Genomic DNA, 21,020 nt, shown 5'->3' with positions numbered 1-21,020 from the left:
GCATTGAGTAGGAGTTTGCTCACTCGCTCGCTCGAACTCCGAGTTTTTGTCCACCCTGGTTTTTATATAAAACGATAGTTTACTATACAGCTAATGAAAATTTGGAATAAAACATCGCGGGATTTTTTATTCCAAATTGTTGCCTGCGGCGCTTNAGTCATACATCAAATTAAAGATATTTTTGTGCTCTTTCTGATAATCATATTTGTTAACATAGTTAATTACGTATTTTTTTACGAAAAACATACGTTTTTATAAAAAAATTGCCATAATTAGGTTTTTGTACTTTTCTCAAAATATGTATACATTATATACATAAATATATATCGAATGAAAGCTCCTTCAATCACTTTTCCAACTGTGACCATAGTTTTAAAATCGGTTCAAAATTATTCAAAATATAGGCTTTTAAGGATGTTGAAAATTTCACGTTTAGCCCCCTTAGCGCCAGATAATTTGCACAAAAAAAATATGCCGTTAAAATCAGGAAAAGAGGGCGGTCCACGCCTACTTTTTTTTAGCTCATCGGCCCCAATTCCAATTATTGTTTAAACGTTTACGTAATGTTTAACGTAAAGTAAAAATTATGAATTTATTAACGGCTTTTGCTCGATTTTAGGGATGAGAAAACGACGAGCTAACGACGAACAAACGATTTATCANACTATCGATTGCAATAATAATTAACCCAAAATAATCTGTTGCGGGTGCTAACTTCAGGAATTACGTAAAGTGAAAATTGAAAAATTAATTATAAATTTTTGGCTAACGAGCAAACGTTAAAAATGGACGAACATTAAAGAACAATCGACGAACTATCGATTGCAATACAAAAATCTTAATATTTTCACAAATGGGGTGCTAACGACGGTTTAGGTAGGTTTTAGTTGTGAATAAACCTGCCGCTATCACTTTCGGAACGCTCACGACAAATATCACATACAAAATTTTAACAGCTCGTCACCCTGTCATGTGACAATTCCGCTACTCAATTATTTTACTTCAGATGCATCCTGTAATACAATCAATAACCAGTGTTGCCAGTTAACTTTCGGGCTAGATTTAGCCGGTTGCGATAGCAAACAGCCAGAGATTTGATTTTTCCAAAAAATTTGCCGTTTTTAGCCGACTTTGCTATAGGCCTTCAAAAACATAAGTTTCCTTTTTTAGAAATTTAGCCACCCAAAATCTATAAGAAATGGCTAGCCTTATCTCGGACTGTGTTATATAAAATTGAAAGACAATTTTTTCTAATCCGAGAAGTCCTAAAATACTGGGCCGATTTCAACGGTATATATATATAGATACATATAAACTGGGACCCCACATTTTTACAAGTTTTGGCTATTTTTCTTTAATTTATTTAATGGTTATTATTATTTTTTTAATGAAAGTGTAGTTGATTACTTGATAATTTAAATCCAAATTTCATACTTTGTGCAAAAATTATGAAAATGTTTCAAATTTTCAGCAAATTCGTTTACTTTTTAATGAGCATCTTTAAAAATTTGAAGATTTAGTATAATGAATTAAAAATTTAAAGTAAATAGCACATGCCGTGGTTTTTTTGCAATTTTTTTGTTGACGGTGTTCCGCATTTTTCCCCTCTATAAATAAATGGTAGAACACATTTTGAAGGGGAAAAAAATGTGTAACACCGTCATACAAAAAAATTCCAAAAATTAACGGTAGGTCCTAGCTACTTCAAGTTTGCACCATGTTATATTAAAATTTAATAGACTATGAAAGTGCATACCATAATTTATCTAAAGATGTGGATTAAAAAGTTACAAATTTTCGTGTAACTAAGAATTTTCATAATTTTCGCACAAAGTTTGAAGTTTGGATTCATATATATTATGGTGTTTGTTAAGTAATCAGCTATTTTTTCGCAAGAAAATAATAAACATTAAATAAACTAAGGAAAAATTGCCAAAACTTGCTAAAATGTCGCGTCCCACTTTATATCTGGATCACCGTATTCTTTCCAGATGCAAAAAAAATGTCTTAAATATAAGTGTGAAGTTTTATTCGCAACACTTAGAAAATAACGAAACAAAGCAAACCTCTCTGGGAATACGATATCTGTGAATAATTATATATATCTCGAATGTATAAAGAAACGCAGCCTATACAAACATGACTTCTGATGTAAAGCTTAGCTACGTAAACGACAGTTTCCTTTATCAAACAGAAATAATTTGTAATGAATGTACCAGTCTCGGTTTTTGGGATCTATTGAATGAATTTACTAGTCTTTCTAAGTAGTTGCGATTTATTCAAGTATAAAATTTCAATTTTAGTTGAAACATTTTAGCCGTTTGTAGCCGCTTTTTTTAGCCAATTTAGCCGCTTTTTTTTTGCCAATTTAGCCGGTCGGCACAAAAAATTCTGGCAACACGGTTGATAACAAACATGAACAACATCATTCTAGCTCTATGCCGCAAAATGAGAAATACCTTTTTTATTTGTGGCCTTATTCAGGCAGACAAAAAAGCACACTAATTTAATGCTAATATAGCCTATGATTATGCATAATATTCAGATTTTCCAAGGTAAATGTCTCGTTTACATTTCTCAGTAAGCGAGGGTCTGGTTCAAACGAGTCTTGCTGTAGTTTTATTTTTGTATGCTAATTTATAATTTATAGAAAAAGTAATAATAAATAACTTATTCTGTCCATCTGTGTGTACAATTTTGATTTGTGCACACATAATACAATCTCATTTCCTCTTCAGCGCGGCGTGTTTGCGCTTGGAAGAACACTGCTTCCCTGTGTGAGCATTTCGGACAGGCGTGGTCTTCGGTACGTGGTAAAGTGGGATCAGAAATTACGTCCGGGACTATGTGGGTGAGCTCACTGTGCGCAAATACATATGTTTACATAGGGATTTATTTATTCCATTTAAAAATATATATTAATTCGGGACTTACTCAATTTCGTGCATAATTTTGTTCACATAAATGCAATTTGAATCAGCTTCCTGTTTGTAATCACAATTTCGGCAAGCATATAGCAGCACTTTATTTTCTTTGTCTTCCTTTGGATACAACATATTATTACTGAAAACAAAAAATAAAAAATAAAAGTTTGCGACAATTTCATCATGGCTGACGAGATCGCCATTCACTTACCACTCTTGGCAGAAGCGTATACCAACAAATCCAGGACCCTCCGAATTAGCATTATCGAAAATAGACATTCTGTTGTATGCTGTTTAAGAACTGATTAACAACTTTTATTTTGAAAAACACCGCGAAACGAAAGGGAAAACCTCCTAGACGCGTTATTTTAGCAAACTTTCTGTTAACGATGTGCAAAACACGATTTGGCCAATCGATAACTTCGTTTTAGAGATGTCCTACCATTAAACAGAAGAAAAACTTACTCGGATTTTTGTAAAAAAAAATATATATTATATCGCCTCATCATGCGTGATTCATTAGTTTCATATAAGTTTGCTTTTAATGTATGTACTATTTTTTTGATTGGCCGAGAGAATTGAAAAACCACTCCATTTTGGTAATTATTAATCACCATGACACCCGGTGTTACAATCGTCGTACACACACACACTACGCGCTTCTTATCTAAATGCACATTGCCACATCACTAGTCAGCTGCTTTAGAAATTGTAAATAAAAAAACCAAACTTTTTGCCGGCATAGCTTTTTTTATGACGTAGCCTAATTGGAATAAAAAAATTATGAAAATTAATGTAATCAAGGCAGATGTTATAGCTGCACTAAGTGTCGCCGTAGCTATTCGTTGCATCGTATCGCTTTATTCATACTCTGGCGCTGGGAACCCACCAATGTATGGAGACTACGAGGCACAAAGGCATTGGCAAGAGATTACCACAAATGTACAGCCAAGAGATTGGTACAGAAACACAACAGAAAATGATTTATTGTACTGGGGACTTGATTACCCACCTATAACAGCGTATCACAGCTATATCATTGGTATTGTTGGTAAAGGGCTCAATGAAAGTTTTGTCAAATTGGGTGAATCACGAGGCATTGAATCTGCGGCACATAAAAATTTTATGCGAATGACGGTATTATTTGCTGACATCCTTTTATATCTGCCAGCTATTTTAATATTTGGCACGGTGCTATTTACAAATTTTAAGAAATCGTTGCTCTTTTATCTGCTACCCATGGTTTTTTATCCTGGACAAATTCTTATTGATAACGGACACTTCCAGTACAATAATGTATCACTTGGTTTATGCTTATTAGCAGTAGCTGCTATTTTTAAGGGACGTTTTTATTTGGGTTCATTTCTATATACGTTGGCTTTAAATTATAAACAAATGGAGCTCTACCATGCATTACCCTTTTTCATTTACCTACTGCGAACGTGTTGTGATCAAAAGGGGCAAGTGGAGCGTATTGGAAAATTTTTTCTGTTAATATTTAATGGAATTCTTATATTTTAGATTCTTGTCAAAACTTAAAACATTTGCGTTTATAGCTAGTACGGTTTTAGCTACGTTTCTGGTAATTTGGCTACCATGGCTAACATCGGTGACGTCTATACTGGAAGTGCTCTATCGGCTGTTCCCCATTGGACGCGGCGTCTTCGAAGATAAAGTAGCTAACTTTTGGTGTGCTCTCAATGTGGTTTATAAAATCAAGTAATGACGTACATACATAGAGCGTAGAATTTTTTTTAATCTTATTAAAGTCGCTATTCTGCAGAAACAAATTACAAAACCAACAAATGGCCACGCTATGTTTAGGTGTCACAGCAGCTTTTGTATTGCCAATCAACATACATATGTTCTTTAACAAAAGAAAACAAACATTCCTTTTGAGTTTGGTGAGCACGGCCATGGCTTTTTACTTGTTTTCCTTTCAGGTAAGGCAGTTAATAATTTTGAATATAATTAAATTCCAATGATTGCAGGTTCATGAAAAATCTATACTACTTGTTGCTGTACCTGCATTGGGTTTGTTCAGCAGTTACCCCCTGGAAACTCTATGGTTTCTGGAAGCTACGGTGTTTAGCATGTTTCCTTTATACGTTAAAGATGGTCTGGTGATCCCATTTTTTGCGCTGCTCTTTATCTATCATTTCTGCATTAAACACATACTTCTGAAAGAACTTAAACAGGACTTTAAAAGTAGTTCACTATCTGCTTCTTCGTCAATTTCGATATTTTCTATGTTTTTTATTGCGTTAGTATCTTTATATGCACCGGCTCCTGAAAGGTACCCATTTATATGGCCTTTGCTAATTTGTCTACATAGCTTTGCACACTTTTTCGTATATTTTGGATTCTGTATATCACATCAAATTTCGGGAGAGTTTAATGTAAAAATTAAGTCAGCTTGATAAGTTACAAGTAATTTTTAAGCAAAAAATAAAACCGACTTTAATTCCCATATACAAAATTTAAGATTAACGTTAATTTCTTCAAGATCCTTTCCTATAAAAAAGAATTATAGAAATCGATTAACGTGGTCCAAATTTATTCGGTAACATACATAAAAATAAAAAAAATCCGACGAATTCTCCTTTTTTTTTTTGAAGACGATTAAAAATTGTTATTAAGGAACGTATCGTAGTAAATAAATAAATAGATAGCAATCTGACAGGTTCTGCAATTCACTTCCGAGTGAATTTTAGTCAAGTTCGCTTTGAATTCAAAAAACTTCTGTAATATATTTTAAATAAAATGTTGCGTATAATCTTTTGTTAAATATTTATTATTAGGAAGAATCAAGAAAATTCAATATATTTTAAATTTTTTCAGTTTTAGAATTTTTTGAGCGGTTTTGTGGGCCATTAAATTTTAGTATGTGAAATTAAAAAAATTTCTGTATAAAAAATATCGCGTGCACACAGCATATTTTCACCCTGCTGGTGTTGTCAATCTGATTATTATTTCTTTTGAGCACTCTGTGTTTCAATTCCTCTTAATGTTCTAAAATTCTACAACTATTCATAACTAAATTTTTCCGGTGCCCTACCTACGTGTCCAAAAGAAAAAACATGGAAATTAGCCGGTGTACAATTTTATTCCTATTAATTGTTTCCTTGTTTTGTCTAATTTCGGCAAAAATTGTTAATAAAAATGTCGACCTCTCGTTGGATATATCGAGCCAATTAGTTAAGGAGCACATCAGGATAACTGCTACAAACAGCGATGGCAAACCGATTAGCGTGTACACGTTCTTGGTGCCTGCCACAGATCGTAAAAATTTGGCATTTATTTCAGCAAAGGATGAAAATAAAAAGGATCTGAAGTTCACGGAAAATTTAGTTAATGGCCATCATGAATTTTCAATTGCTTTCCCCACATCTTTGGCAACCGAAGTTTTCACCATTGAGACAGTGTACACGAAGAAGCTGATACCCCACCCTAGCCAAATACCGCAATCGGGAAAGCAGCTTGTAAAGTATGAAGGTAATCTTTATCTGTACTCGCCGTATGAGACAACTAGCCACAAAACCAGCGTATTACTAAGTTCAGCGAACCTACTTTCTCACACGCAAGTAAAACCATTTAATGTCGCTGCTAATAAAATCAAATATGGTCCGTATGAGAATATTGCAGGTAAGGAGAATATATATGTATATACACATATTTTCGATCGACTATAATTAGTAATCATATTAACACTCATAGCTTTAACCAATCAGTCGCTTGTGATACACTATGAAAACGAACGCCCCTTTTTGACAACGACACGCCTTGAGCGGATCATAGAGGTATCGCACTGGGGAAATATTGCAGTAAAGGAAAATATTTTCATGGAACACACTGGTGCTTTGCTAAAAGGTTCGTTTTCCCGCTATGAATTCCAAAAGGATGGGCGCTCCGGGAATGCTATTAAATCTTATAAAACTTTACTGCCTGCATCCGCATCAGATGTCTACTACCGTGACACCAACGGCAATATCTCCACATCTAATATGAAAATTTTACGGGACTCTGTTGAATTGGAATTACGCCCAAGATTTCCACTTTTCGGTGGCTGGAAAACACAATATACACTTGGCTATAACATTCCATCATTTGAATATCTCTTCAACGCCGATGATAAGTACCAATTGAGAATGCGTCTTATTGATCACATCTACAATGATATGGTGATCGATGAAGCTGAAGTTAAAATCATTTTACCTGAAGGGGTTTCCAATATTGAAATAACCACACCGTATTCAGTGAAAAGGGGAGCAAATGAATTGCATTTTACGTATCTGGACACAGTAGGTAGACCCGTCATTACTTTGTATAGAAGAAATCTGGTAGAGAATCATATTGCAAACTTTAGTTTGAAGTATACATTTTCGAAAATTTCTCTCTTACAAGAACCGCTATTGGTTGTTGCTTTCTTCTTTATAATTTTCATCGTAGCAATAATTTCCTTGCGTCTCGATTTCTCGATCAATACCTCACACAGTCATAAAGACTAAATGCAGTCTAGTTAATGCTTAATATTAATGTGGAAGAGCATAATAATAGAGTAACTTTATAATAAATAAAAAAAATCTTTTAGTAGATTTCAATAAACCTTTTTGTTTTTTTTTAATAAAGGAGAGCATTAATTTAGTAAAAAGAAAACAAGTCGTGATTATGTATACATACTTACATATGACATGTTTACTAGTCGATAAAGTTGAAAATGGCTCCAGAAAAAAATACGATGGGTTAGAATCACGAAAAACGTTTAACAGTTTAACATTTCACACTTCAAAAAGTGGCGGATTTTGGGCGTCACTAGTACCTCCTAACAGTACGGTTGGTTACCTTTACTCTTCTTCGACGAAAATTTTATGAATATTTTATATATTTTTCAAAACGGTTGGGGGTTCTTCCCCCTCCGCGTACTAAAAAAAACAATCAAACGATTTTTCAAAACTTCCATCGCAAANGACGAAAATTTTATGAATATTTTATATATTTTTCAAAACGGTTGGGGGTTTTTCCCCCTCCGCGTACTAAAAAACAATCAAACGATTTTTCAAAACTTCCATCGCAACAGCAGACCCGTATCGAAAAACCACCATACCTTAAAAAACAACATCGCATACAGCGATACTTATTCGTCTTAATAGATCAGATAAAGTATATATTTACATAGAAAATGCATCTTTAATTTACAATGATATTCCATTAAATATCTATAAAATTTTTCGAATCTATAACAATGTAAGAAATATTTAATTTTGCGATACATTACATACAAACATACAAGAATTAATGTACTATATAGATTATACGACTCACAATTAACACAACAATTAAATTGCTACAATATTTCAATGAATCACCAGCACGTTGTACAGCAGCTGGATGGTCGCCTATAAATGAAAAAAAATGAAAAACGTTAATTATAATCGGATATGTCACTATTTAGTCAAACATCCGCTTACCGTTTAGAACATGCACGTTTACCGATTTAGAATTTGCGTTGGATGGTAAGCAAGAATATCTGCCTGAATCTGAAATTCTTGCTTTTTGTATAAGCAGATAGGACGTTGTTATGTCGCCTTTCTCAGTTATGACAGAAACTCCGCCCCGTGGTGAGTCGTAATTTATTTCCTATTTGGAAAGAAAGATGAAAAAAAGTTCGCCAAATTGTATTTGTTTAGGTATGTATTTAATTAGATACTAAACCTCGTTGTTATGTGTCCAGTGCACTGTTAAAGGGGGATCTGGTAGATGTTTAACAATGCAAGTTAAATTAACTGTTGATCCCATGTCGATGTATAATTCTGGACCGCCGGGTATGGTTGTAATGGGTTCTGCATTTGAATTATTTTACATTTAATTTCAGTGCTTTATTATGCATTCTTATACATATCGTCGTTTTAAGTACAAAACCACGTATCGTCATTCTGCAAAGCCGCGTAACTGACATTTGCTGCCAAAAATTGGATTTGCTCACACAAGCTCTTGGCTCAGGCCATATCATTCGTCCTGAAATGTACTAGCCAGAAATGTGATTGCTTTATAAAATGAGAACCATTTTGACATATGAGTGTTCTGAGACTCTCCAGAAAATAATTTATGCAACCTCACATACGCGGTTTTATACTTTAAACGACGATATATATGTATGTAGCCNAGTGTTCTGAGACTCTCCAGAAAATAATTTATGCAACCTCACATACGCGGGTTTATACTTTTAACGACGATATATATGTATGTAGCANAGTACAAAACCACGTATCGTCATTCTGCAAAGCCGCGTAACTGACATTTGCTGCCAAAAATTGGATTTGCTCACACAAGCTCTTGGCTCAGGCCATATCATTCGTCCTGAAATGTACTAGCCAGAAATGTGATTGCTTTATAAAATGAGAACCATTTTGACATATGAGTGTTCTGAGACTCTCCAGAAAATAATTTATGCAACCTCACATACGCGGTTTTATACTTTAAACGACGATATATATGTATGTAGCCTGTATTTACCAACGACAGAGAACACCATTGTATAGCCAACGGGCGGCGTTGTGGAAACTTGACATTCATAAACCCCGGAATCTCTTATTTGCGGGAATTTTATCTAGAATGAAGGATAAAAAAGGTAAGATAAAAAAAAACGCAAATCTATTTTTAAAATGAACTTACTTGCAGTGACCAGTCTCCAGTTATCTTGTTGTATATAGAAGTGAACCTCTGATCGGATGTATATGTGCTTTCGCCCACTGTCAGTAGATGCAAATCCCTATGCCTGATCCATGAAACCTTAAAATGTTAAATTTTTTACTAAAATTTTTAAAAATGACTTCCGCAATATCTTCTAAGGATGTGTAGGTGCATAAATTTGCACATATCATGTACTTGGCAAATGTACTCCACTATCACTATACTCGATATGGGTGAAGAAAGATGTGGGGGTTAATGAAAAATACATTTAGTTTTTAGAGCGGCCGTACATTTTCCGAAACCATTTTTATCGAATGTATTCACATGCAATTTACCAGCCAACCAGCCAGCCGGACATTTGGCTCGTTGCCCATCCGATGGCAGGCAATTATTGATACTCACTGTTTTGTTTCCAAGGTTCTTAATGCGGCAATTTAAATGCGCTGTTTTACCAACCAACGATGTTACATTTTTCGTAGCCGATGTATCGAAGTAGGGTCCTCTATCAAGCGGTCTATGGCTTTTTAAATATGTTTCCCCCAATGAATCAAACGCTTCCTCGGCTCCCCTTGATTTTTGTACGAGCTCTGACCCGTTGATTTGTTGGCTATGATCAATATACACATATTGACAGTCGATTGTTCTGTGAAAAACTGAATAGCAGACAAATAACGGCATTAAATTAAAAACAGCAAAGTTATTTTATAACAATTTCGCAGAGCTTTACTTTGCCATGCGAATATATATTATTTTGCTTTATATAGCCATCCATCCATCCACTCGACCTAATGAGTGCTTGCTTGGAATCAATTTTTTTTCTTTCGAAAATGCATTATTTATACTGAGTTCTGCGTTTGACTTACATATAAAAATTATAGCTAGACCACAAATTGCTTTTGAGTTGCGAAACATTTTATTTTTCTCTTGCAAATGTGAAACTATTTCAGTTTCATCAGGTCGCAGGCCATACTTTTGCTTTTAACACAACAGAAACTTTTACTATAAAATGCACATAATACTTCCTTGACATAGACAAGAGCCTGGTAATGGCACATGCGCATTAGTGGCGACGTTTTCACTTGTACATTTCGTACTTGTTTGGATTTAATTTAAAAATGGCATGTACACATATAATAGCACTTAAAACTAAATTTGGTTCTTATAAACACATAAGGGTTAAGACTTGGGCAATACAATTTCTGTTTGCCTCGTCCTAACACACTGGTGCTACTCCTATTTCGGTTTCGCATTCCACTGCTAAAGTTCCTCGGGAAGTCCCAACGAACTTAAACAAAAAACATGGTTAGGGTGTAATGAGTTTTTCAACAACAATTATAGATCCATCATACATGGCTGAAAACTGGGCAATTCGGGTTCAAAAGATTCAAGTGGTATTTTTTCCTCCAGGCGGAATCAGTCGTATCTTCTAAATCGACTTCCGGACNAACAATTATAGATCCATCATACATGGCTGAAAACTGGGCAATTCGGGTTCTAAAGATTCAAGTGGTATTTTTTCCTCCAGGCGGAATCAGTCGTATCTTCTAAATCGACTTCCGGATCCTATTTCCTAATGAAGTCATCGTCCTTATAGGTAATCGTTAGGATTGTGTTCTTGATGTCAAAAATTAAAATTATAATAAATTATGTGATAAAATTAAATTTGTTTTCAGTTCCTAATATAGACAGAATAATTAAATTTATTTGCGGTAATTTGTTAAATGCTTTTGCAATTTATCGGTTTGAGAATACCCCCATAGCAAATATGTACACCCTGTGCTTCACAATGTTTCGGCATTTCAACAAAGTAGTTATCATTGCGTAGAGCTGCAAAAGTATCGATATTCGTCCTACTCGATACTTTTGATGGAATAGAGAAAAAGGCTCGACACATCGATTTACATCGTAAATTTTTTTAACCTAAATAAAACAATCGTCAACTACTTTCTGAAACCTCTCAATTTGATAGCCTTTTCGAAATATATTGCCACGTCTGACACGCTCTTAAGTAATGAGAAAATGGAAAGCCATACTCAAATATCGAAGAAAACAACGAAACAAATTTNTCAGTTCCTAATATAGACAGAATAATTAAATTTATTTGCGGTAATTTGTTAAATGCTTTTGCAATTTATCGGTTTGAGAATACCCCCATAGCAAATATGTACACCCTGTGCTTCACAATGTTTCGGCATTTCAACAAAGTAGTTATCATTGCGTAGAGCTGCAAAAGTATCGATATTCGTCCTACTCGATACTTTTGATGGAATAGAGAAAAAGGCTCGACACATCGATTTACATCGTAAATTTTTTTAACCTAAATAAAACAATCGTCAACTACTTTCTGAAACCTCTCAATTTGACAGCCTTTTCGAAATATATTGCCACGTCTGACACGCTCTTAAGTAATGAGAAAATGGAAAGCCATACTCGATATCGAAGAAAACAACGAAACAAATTTTCTTTGATGTATGTATGTATGTACATATTGTTACGATTATCCTCGAAGNGCTGACACTCGTCGACAATGGATAACGCAACGCTTAGCGCTCCAATTTAGAGACGGCAGTTTGATGTATGTATGTATGTACATATTGTTACGATTAAGGCCGGTCCACATAGAACTTTCGTGTTGGCTTTGGCGTTGGCGTTGGTTTGACAGATATCCTCGAAGCCTTGGGGGATTTCCCCAATATACTCGGGCTCGTATCGCTGGATTGTTAAATAAATGCTCACGATGACCAAATTGTAGTACAATTAACTTTATTGTACAACAAACAATTTACAATACTCGCTAATACAGTAAAAACACTCTACAACACTTGTTAAAGCAATAACAACGCTTAACTAAACTTGTTAACACAGTTAAACCTTTAGCTTGCTTATTCACCACCCACTTCTCTGCTCACTTTACTTGTAGCTTGCTGTCTTGTAACTAACTTACTTCGCTGTGGCGGCGCCCTTATATACCTGCACTCGTACTTATGGCCACTCCTTTTCGATATGCTAGGCCGTTTTTTGCAGGGTAGTTTTCAAAAACTATCGATAGGTGCGACAGTTTGCAACTATCGACAGTATCCCAGCTCTAGCAGGTGTGTTTGAGATAGTGCACAGTCGAACATGGTCAGTCTTTCAACTTTACGAAATCATTGGAAAAAATCGTTATTTGCAGCGGGTGTCGCAGGATATGGGCTATATTATGCAAAAACAAGCTTCGAGTAAGTCATTCCTGCATAGTAATATAGTTTCAATTGATTTCTTCATATGGTGTAATCAGATGGCTTGCGGGCCTGCATAATGTTGCCATATGACTCAAACCCAATATGTAAACAACTGGATTTTTAAATTTTTAATAATTTTTCCCCCCAATTTTTATTTAAATTTTAACAGCATATCCCAGCATATGAAAAATGTTTGTGCCGACACCATTGCAAATGGAAAGGTTTGTGATAAGCCCAAACATGTTTTGGTTGTTTTGAATCCCGCTGCCAACAAAAGAAAAGCGGAGAAAATGGTAAAGCTTGATGTTAAGAATTAGCTTCTTTATTTAAACAAAACTTTTCACTTAGTTTAAGGATTATTGCGAACCTATTCTGCACCTCTCCGGTTATNTTTGAATCCCGCTGCCAACAAAAGAAAAGCGGAGAAAATGGTAAAGCTTGGTGTTAAGAATTAGCTTCTTTATTTAAACAAAACTTTTCACTTAGTTTAAGGATTATTGCGAACCTATTCTGCACCTCTCCGGTTACAGCGTGGACATTATTAAAACGACTGAAGAGGGTCATGTCAAGACATGGCTTAATGATATGACTGTGCGTCCACATGCGATTGTAGTCGCAGGTGGCGATGGGACAGCATCAGAAGTAGTTACGGGGCTACTACGTCGAAAAGAAGGCAAGTGCCCTATTGTCTTGCTGCCATTAGGACGAAGAAGCACAACCGCATTGAAATATCTCGATTTTAAACCGGAAAACAAACTCGAACGTGTCAAATCCCTAACTGCGGCTTTAAGGCCACTTCTAGAGGAGAAAGTAAGGAGTGAAAGTGTTATGAAAGTCGATTTCATTAACAGTCCATCAGATAATGCGCCTGCAAACAAAACAACTGAAACCTCCATTTACGGCTTGAATGACTTTTCTTGGGGGCTGCTACGGGATCTTGAAAGCATTACAGATAAATATTGGTACTTTGGACCGCTGCGACAATATGCAGCTACAATTCTTAACGCATTTTCCAGCAAACTAGACTGGAACTTTTCTACAGATTTCATTTACACTCCACCGTGCTCCGGTTGCCGTAATTGCCAAGCGAAGGAAAATAAATCGTATGTGAAAAAGTTTTTACCTCGCATGTATACGGTAAGGGACACAAGTATTCCCAATGCAAACTCTTATAAATTAAATGACGATTGCGCTACAAGAATTGAGGGACATACGAGTGCGAATCAACTAAATATAACCTGCAAAAAAAATGGTGATTCAATCACCGAACTTGAAACCAAAATTATTAACACGCTAGTGCCAGGCATCGAATTTGTTAAAAAATTAAACAAAGTAATAGGCAGGGAGCTGGAACCCAACAGCATGCTTAAAAGTAGAACTATACAGCTGCTACCTTCTGTAAAGGAGACAACTGACGCGCATTACTCCATAGATGGCGAGGAATATGACGTTAAACCGTTGAAAATAGAAGTTGTACCGAACGCAATACAAGTCTTTTGTAATTAAACGAATTAAAACTGGGATATGTGTAGTACATATGTACATATTCTACTCTTATTTTTGGTTACTAGCATTTATTTTATAATTTAACAGAAATGTGCTTACTGAAGTCCGGTGTTAAAAACATATTTGAGATTTCCTATGAAGACCTATAAATGTATGTATTTAGGAAATAAGGGTCAATACTCCTTCAAGAACATTGGCGATATTGTGCAAATAGTAAATTATAAAGCGGGAAACTGCAATATTGCATGTCTGAACGTTTCCAACTCGTAGTCTCCGTATATTCGAGTTCTAATTCTTTTATTGTTGCATAAGCAGGTGAGGACTGGAATGAAAAGAAAAATAATTACTGCATTCAATGCTTTTATGTATGTACATTCGATTTACCTTATTCGCAAATATAGTTACAACGAACTTTCCTGGCTTGAAAGTTTTTATCACACGGTTTATAAGATCCGCATAATTATTCATTGAAACATTGCTCTCAAAACTAACATACGAAAAATTACTCTCGGGGGTAATGTGTATCGTCATATATTCTCCCTAGAAAAAAGTAAATAAACAAATACATATCTTAATATAGCTTTGAAACACTCTTCTTATATTGAAAATATATGTACATATTTTTTAATTATTCCAATGATACACAATTAGATAATTAGTTTAAACTTACCTTATCGCCGATTCCATTCATTGAATATCCACATGGATCAAAAAGGAAATCATCTATTTCCATATCCGGTAAAAGTTTGTCTATGCCTGTAGCCTGATAAAATTCAAATATTACATAAATTAGTTANGGTAAAAGTTTGTCTATGCCTGTAGCCTGATAAAATTCAAATATTACATACATAAATTAATTCCATATCAAAAATCATTTTACAAACTTTGGTCACTTCTGCCCCAGTAGAGAACTTCTCTTTGGAAAACTTGCACATAACATTGTTGTCCAGATTTTGCATCAAAATCTCAATAGTCTGATCTGGCTCTGAGTTATCCAACTTGCGTGGTCTACTCACTTCTTTTTTAAATTTACTAAAAGTATACAAGTACCAGCATTCTCTGTTAATTGAACCCAAGCAATAGGATCTGCCTTCTTCAAAAAGCGTATCCAGATATTCGACTTCTTCACAGAAGCCACGATGTGGGAATGACTGCAATGAAGTCGTATGTATTGGAAAAAGTACATATACGGATGTACATAAAGATTACTGCGAGTAATTTACAATAACCCAGCAAACACAGTTGCTAACGTTAGAGAAACGTTTGATTTTGCATTAGAATTCTAATGTAGTTCTCGAATTGAAAATGAGGTAAGAGAACTATGTTAGAATTCGATTAGAGAATGATTAGAAAAACACTAGACATTAGAAACCAATTAGAATTCAATTTTATAATACGATTAGGTATCTAACCCTTTTAATTTCGGGAATAAGTCCCCTTGTTGTAGAGAATGCTATAGTTTATGTAATCGTTNAGAGAATGATTAGAAAAACACTAGACATTAGAAACCAATTAGAATTCAATTTTATAATACGATTAGGTATCTAACCCTTTTAATTTCGGGAATAAGTCCCCTTGTTGTAGAGAATGCTATAGTTTATGTAATCGTTTTCTAACCTTCTACATTAGAGAAACGCATAGAATTCGAGTCGCTTTCTAATCGTTCTCTAACCTAAATGTATGTTGGGAAGAAGTCTGTCATACCTGCAGTTCTGGTCTGGAAAAATTTTTTCTTGAATAAAACAAATCAGTTATCTCAGTAAAGCCATACTGTGGCACAAGCTCCAAGAGCGGCTTGAGACTTTTAAGCAATGTTGTCGAACCGCATGTTTTTAGAATCCAACGATTTTTGGAAACAAACATGCTACTCTCACTGTAATTAATTAAAATCAATGTTATAAAATCTTTCTATCTAGCCTTGCTCATTTCCGAGTTCCACACCTTAATACATAAGCATCTATGGCATCATTTTTGGTAAAACTTATTATTTCGCATTTCACGGTTTTTAGTAAATTTTCCCAGTTGGTTCTGAAAATAGTCAAAAGCGCCAAATCATTAAATACAAACCAGATTTGTGTAAAACAAATTTTAAATACTAATTGATAATCAACAAAGTAACATCTATTTATAAGTTACAAGTTCAAAAAACCCAGGCCATACTATGTGATAAGCCTTTTATAATTGAACTCTAATTGATAAGGAAGTTTTACAGACATACATACGCACGTGCGTTAAATCTAACATTTACTAAACGATTTCCTTGAAATGTGTACAAAGAGACTGCTCCATGATACCGGAGCGACCGAATTTGATCATATCCGGCAAAGAATTATCCATACATCAACAATTACTGATTTTAATGAGCAGTATTATGCTTATTTGCGTTCCATACAACGAGAAATATCGAGGATCGAACTATAGTCTTGAGAACTGTTGACCTTGTTGACCTCATTGATTCCATCTGCACTGGGCACAAATCTTACCTTGGTATCTTCCTTAAGTCATAATCGCCATTATCTCCATCCTCGAACCAAATTTCCAATAGCTTCTCTACACCTTCGAAGAAGTGCACGGAGGGCTCCACCACTATTCCATTCAACATTTTACCGGATTAATGTATGGTAGTGCACGTCCGAAATAAAAATATGCACCGCATAATTTATAATAAAATCACATATAACCCCAGCGTACCAGACAACACAAAACAGCTGGCTTAAATGTAGTGATTATACAGAGTTGCCACATCCGGCATAAGGGGATGGTGGTGAAAATGCCAAGTTTTTGGAATATCGTGAGATGGCAAGAATGATGAGTACAAGACTGCTCATTCCCGGCGGCGCTGACATTTGTCAAGTAAAAGTAAACAAAGCCCAATAGCAGAATAAAAGAAACTGTCACAGCAGTCAAAAAATGCTAATTAGTTTTATTTCAAAATACGAGGTTTGTAGTAGTTTCATCCGTTTTTGAAGTCTGGCAACTCTGCTTAAACAGCTGCCCGTATTCGTTTTCGAACATTCGACATCAATTCGAACTGTGGAGAAAAATCTAGAAATTCACCTCTGCGAAGTTATATAAAGGTGACTGCGCCAGCAGCACGCAACAGTGTTGAAAAAGTGAGCCAAGTGTAAAAGTCGCTGCGGAATTCTAATAACAGTGTTTTTTAAACTGCATACATACATACATAAATTAAGCGCAAAGTGAACGTGTAAAGTTGGTGTTGTAAGTAATATTTCACATTTACGTGTTGAGTCATTTAATAAAAGAGATTTGGGATTTATTAGAGAGTAAGTGTCAAATATGGGAAAGTTTGATGACTTGAAAAAGTCACAGTTAAAAAAGGAATTGGAGGCACGCAATTTAATTACATATGGAAATAAATCGGTATTACAGGCTCGGCTACTGAAAGCGATGGAAGCTAGTGGTGTCGCCAAGGAAGAGTACGAATTCCCTGCAATGCCATCTAACAACTGTGGAGACTCATCAGTGCCAACAGATATGAATGCCTTATTAGGTGCGATTGCGGGAGTACAGGATAGTTTGATTCAAAATACGTCGCAAGTGGAGGATATGCAAAAGCGCATAGAAGAAAGTTTGGTTAAGAATTCAAAGCAGTTAGAAGAGCGCATACAAAAAAATGCATCCCTTTTGGAGGAACGCATGCAGAATAGTTCATTGCAGATGGAAGAGCGCACGCGTGCAGATCTGGCTGTTTTGCGCGATAGTCTGATTGAAAACTCGAAGATAGTGCAGGAAAAATTGTCGCGAATCGAAGAAAATTCGATAAAACTGCAGGCAAGACAAGATAAAGTGGAAACCGAGTTTCAGGCGCTTCAACGCGAGGTAAAGAATGAGCTCCAGACGATTCATAAGAAATTAGAGGCAGATATCTCCCGCTTGGACGAGTGTTTTCGCGAACTTCGTTGGAATGATTCAGCATCGTCTATTGGCACCGCGAAACTGGAACTTCCAACCTTTGATGGTACGATGCCTTTCAATATCTTTAAATTACAATTTGAAATGGCGGCAACAAGTTATAAATGGAGTGTTGAAGATAAGTTAGCCGCGCTGATTGTTGCTCTTAAAGGACCTGCAATGATAGTCTTGCAAACTGTTGAAAAAGCGGACAGAGCTGATTACGATGCAATAATATCGGCTCTAGAGAAATACTACGGTAGCGAGCACTGGAGGCGAATGCATCAGATGAAGTTGGTCAGTCGTACGCAGAAAGATACAGAGACATTGCAGGAATACGCAAACGATATTGAACGTCTAACACTTTTAGCTCATTCGGATATACCAGTAGATTACTTGGGCCGTGTCAAAATACAATCTTTCATTAAAGGAGTTCGAGATGTGGAAATAAAGCGTGCCCTGTATGCGACACCAAAATCGACTTTTGTAGAGACAGTGTCTTTTGCTGTAACACAAGAAACGGCTAAAATTCTAAGCGATCCGGCAAAAAGCGAAGATATAAAGGAGCAAACAACTCTACAACCTACAATGCTAGAACTCGTGCAGTCCTTGTCTCAGTTGTCTAAAGAATTGAAAAATGGCGTCGAAGCTAAATGCGTTACCTGTGAAAAGTGTGTCACGGAACAATAGTACAGCTCGCTTCAATCAGAGTTCAGGCGAAGGGATAATACCATATTAATATGTATAATCTATTCCCTCGTTATAAGACAAAAAGTTGTAAAACTGGTTTAACAACAAAATCAATACCGTTAAACGGCAGCAACACCAATCGGCTGCATTGTTTAAAGAATTTGATTGCTTTTTGAATCTATTTTATTCCCCGGGTTATGCATCCTATCTAGAGTCGTGCACTCCCTAGGTACGGCAATATAATAGTTGCGTTTCAGATGCTTCACGATTTGCAGGTTTTACAGGATTTGCAGGAACAGCTGTTTTCTTCAATAATAAACCTTATGGAAGGTGGTCACCTGGAACGGCTTCCTGTAAAAACCTGCAAATCAGAATCTGAAAAAAAAAATCAGCATTAGTTGTGACATCGAACGACTTCGTCAGCTTGTTTACATTTTAACAGCTGAGATCATAGATCATAGCCAGGGTTGCCAGACCTTTAGAATCTGAAATTCGTACGCGGGAAAAATTTGGTCAAATTTGCCAAGCAAAAAGGAATATACCTATGTAGATAAACACATACAATCCTACTTCTAATAACATCAAATATATCGACACATTTTTCTACTAGACCTATTTATTTTTAACTTCACAGACAAAGTTATTGTTTTTCTGACTAGACCATTTTAACTATTTATTATATTTAAATTTAAGTTACTGTAACACTGCTATAAAAAAATAAAAAGTATTAAATTCAATACAAAACCACCATAAAAATACTTAATTTTTTATTTCCTTGAGGTCATAAATAACTAGTGTAAGTATACAAATGTAAAAAAAAACAGTTTCGTTAATGTTAATACATTTAATTTACGTGTACGTTTTTTTAAGTCTCAGCAAAGAAACACGTTGTGCAAGTGTGCAAAGTATACAATTAGAAGTAAAATGTGTATTAGTAATTCCATGTGGATTTGCAATACATTTGGTTTTTTAATGGAAATACTAAACAATACGTAAAAATATAGATTTTTAATTTAAGTTATTCGTCATTTCCTGGAACAAATCTAGAATACCGACCGTTGAGCTATGCAAAAACGAAAAATGCAGATCAATATAGTTTTCTACGCACATATCAAACATGTCAAAATTATTTACCGCAAGTAAATATAAAGACGGTTATTATTTATTTTATTTATTAATATAAATTTATTTTATTTTTAATATAAATATCTTAATATTACCGATTCTTATCTTATTACCGATTAAAAAACTATTAGCTTCAAAATAAAAATAATCAAGTTATCTTTCAGCGAATGTACGTAATTGAAATTGTTTTTTATATATTTAAACCAAAACCACTAATTTTTCATGAAATAACCTTTTGTGGAGAAAACTGCATGATTAATGGTAAAGAAATTTATATTAGTGGTATTCATCTAAAGCGATAACTTTATCAAGCAGATAATCTTATGTTTACGCACTCTGTTACATGAACGACCCACACTCTCTTTTCGTTTACACATGCAACAATAGTCGTGTTTTCTTTGGTTATAGAGCTCAGTATCACTAACTTTATACTACTAGCACGAGGATAAAGAAATTATAGAAACTAACTCACTAAATGGGAAAAAATTATATTTACGAGATAATATGTATTTAAATAAATATATATATATATATAACATAAAGGCTATTAATTTGAAGAAAGTTAAAAGAAACAATGGCAGAATGTCTGTTTGTGTATGAATTCATTTGTCACAGCTACCAAACTTTGCGGCCAAATTATCAGTGAAACAAAACAAACAGAACGTATAATAATTGAACCAGATCTCTGTCAGGATCACAACGTTGTTGTTGAATTTGCGTGCAAAATTTTTATGCGGATCTCGATTATTACCTAAGAAAACATAGCTAGAGTTGCGACAGTGTTGTATTGACTTCAGTTTGTCAAGTTTATTCAGTGAAATCGCTGGAGAAATTTATCAGAAATGTGTAAACGAGTTTCCATACAAATTTTGACAGTTCATTTATAAGGTTTACACAATTATAAGTTTATACGGTTTACAATGCATTTATAAGGTTTGATGAATACCCTTAA

At 34.9% G+C, this 21,020-nt stretch overlaps 8 protein-coding genes across 11 annotated transcripts in view; 5 read left to right on the top strand and 3 right to left on the bottom strand.

Moving 5' to 3' along the window:
• Positions 1-2,540: 2,540 nt before the first annotated feature.
• Polr2I (RNA polymerase II subunit RpII15) lies at positions 2,541-3,328 on the bottom strand. The gene is made up of 3 exons (XM_017623522.1): positions 3,136-3,328; positions 2,935-3,063; positions 2,541-2,860 (listed from the first exon to the last, which is right to left on the bottom strand). The coding sequence occupies exons 1-3, from the start codon at positions 3,201-3,203 to the stop codon at positions 2,671-2,673; spliced, it is 387 nt and encodes a 128-aa protein (XP_017479011.1). The 5' UTR covers positions 3,204-3,328; the 3' UTR covers positions 2,541-2,670.
• Positions 3,329-3,620: 292 nt separating this feature from the next.
• Positions 3,621-5,403, top strand: gny (ALG6 alpha-1,3-glucosyltransferase garnysstan). 2 transcript variants are annotated; one of them, XM_017623520.1, is made up of 5 exons: positions 3,621-4,061; positions 4,137-4,384; positions 4,446-4,643; positions 4,708-4,867; positions 4,916-5,403. In XM_017623520.1, exons 1-5 carry the CDS (start codon positions 3,708-3,710, stop codon positions 5,342-5,344), a joined length of 1,389 nt encoding a protein of 462 aa, XP_017479009.1. In that variant the 5' UTR covers positions 3,621-3,707; the 3' UTR covers positions 5,345-5,403. The 2 variants fall into 2 exon arrangements, with proteins under 2 accessions (XP_017479009.1, XP_017479008.1); XM_017623519.1 differs by having other exon boundaries at positions 3,621-4,384.
• Positions 5,404-5,931: 528 nt separating this feature from the next.
• LOC108368626 (dolichyl-diphosphooligosaccharide--protein glycosyltransferase subunit 1) lies at positions 5,932-7,529 on the top strand. The gene is made up of 2 exons (XM_017623510.1): positions 5,932-6,569; positions 6,642-7,529. The coding sequence occupies exons 1-2, from the start codon at positions 6,005-6,007 to the stop codon at positions 7,430-7,432; spliced, it is 1,356 nt and encodes a 451-aa protein (XP_017478999.1). The 5' UTR covers positions 5,932-6,004; the 3' UTR covers positions 7,433-7,529.
• Positions 7,530-8,067: 538 nt separating this feature from the next.
• On the bottom strand, positions 8,068-10,894 carry LOC108368630 (hemicentin-1-like). Its single transcript, XM_017623517.1, has 7 exons — positions 10,478-10,894; positions 10,017-10,267; positions 9,597-9,713; positions 9,438-9,531; positions 8,637-8,764; positions 8,393-8,561; positions 8,068-8,320 (listed from the first exon to the last, which is right to left on the bottom strand). The coding sequence occupies exons 1-7, from the start codon at positions 10,524-10,526 to the stop codon at positions 8,217-8,219; spliced, it is 912 nt and encodes a 303-aa protein (XP_017479006.1). The 5' UTR covers positions 10,527-10,894; the 3' UTR covers positions 8,068-8,216.
• Positions 10,895-12,612: 1,718 nt separating this feature from the next.
• Mulk (acylglycerol kinase-like protein Mulk) lies at positions 12,613-14,392 on the top strand. The gene is made up of 3 exons (XM_017623515.1): positions 12,613-12,832; positions 13,005-13,128; positions 13,322-14,392. Exons 1-3 carry the CDS (start codon positions 12,735-12,737, stop codon positions 14,339-14,341), a joined length of 1,242 nt encoding a protein of 413 aa, XP_017479004.1. The 5' UTR covers positions 12,613-12,734; the 3' UTR covers positions 14,342-14,392.
• Positions 14,393-14,395: 3 nt separating this feature from the next.
• On the bottom strand, positions 14,396-17,059 carry SamDC (S-adenosylmethionine decarboxylase). Its single transcript, XM_017623516.1, has 7 exons — positions 16,825-17,059; positions 16,283-16,369; positions 16,046-16,214; positions 15,226-15,492; positions 15,012-15,104; positions 14,726-14,881; positions 14,396-14,663 (listed from the first exon to the last, which is right to left on the bottom strand). The coding sequence occupies exons 1-7, from the start codon at positions 16,941-16,943 to the stop codon at positions 14,526-14,528; spliced, it is 1,029 nt and encodes a 342-aa protein (XP_017479005.1). The 5' UTR covers positions 16,944-17,059; the 3' UTR covers positions 14,396-14,525.
• A 379-nt stretch (positions 17,060-17,438) lies between these two features.
• LOC108368627 (uncharacterized) lies at positions 17,439-19,644 on the top strand. Of its 3 annotated transcripts, none has more exons than XM_017623514.1 (2): positions 17,439-17,560; positions 17,732-19,644. In XM_017623514.1, exon 2 carries the CDS (start codon positions 17,750-17,752, stop codon positions 18,941-18,943), a length of 1,194 nt encoding a protein of 397 aa, XP_017479003.1. In that variant the 5' UTR covers positions 17,439-17,560; positions 17,732-17,749; the 3' UTR covers positions 18,944-19,644. The 3 variants fall into 3 exon arrangements, with proteins under 3 accessions (XP_017479003.1, XP_017479000.1, XP_017479001.1); XM_017623511.1 differs by having other exon boundaries at positions 17,623-19,644; XM_017623512.1 differs by having other exon boundaries at positions 17,439-17,625.
• A 23-nt stretch (positions 19,645-19,667) lies between these two features.
• LOC108368631 (phospholipid phosphatase 6) overlaps positions 19,668-21,020 on the top strand; it is a 2,611-nt gene continuing 1,258 nt past the window's right edge. Inside the window, exon 1 of the mRNA XM_017623518.1 lies at positions 19,668-19,682. The gene's annotated coding sequence lies outside the window, so the exon portion shown is untranslated. The remainder of the gene's footprint in view (positions 19,683-21,020) is intronic.

Source organism: Rhagoletis zephyria, unplaced genomic scaffold, assembly GCF_001687245.7.
Source record: "Rhagoletis zephyria isolate East Lansing unplaced genomic scaffold, Rhagoletis_zephyria_1.1 Rzeph_scaffold_03229, whole genome shotgun sequence".
Classification (NCBI taxonomy): Eukaryota; Metazoa; Arthropoda; class Insecta; order Diptera; family Tephritidae; genus Rhagoletis; species Rhagoletis zephyria.
Note: the sequence above shows the minus strand (reverse complement) of the source record. Positions and strands in the feature narration are given on the sequence as shown.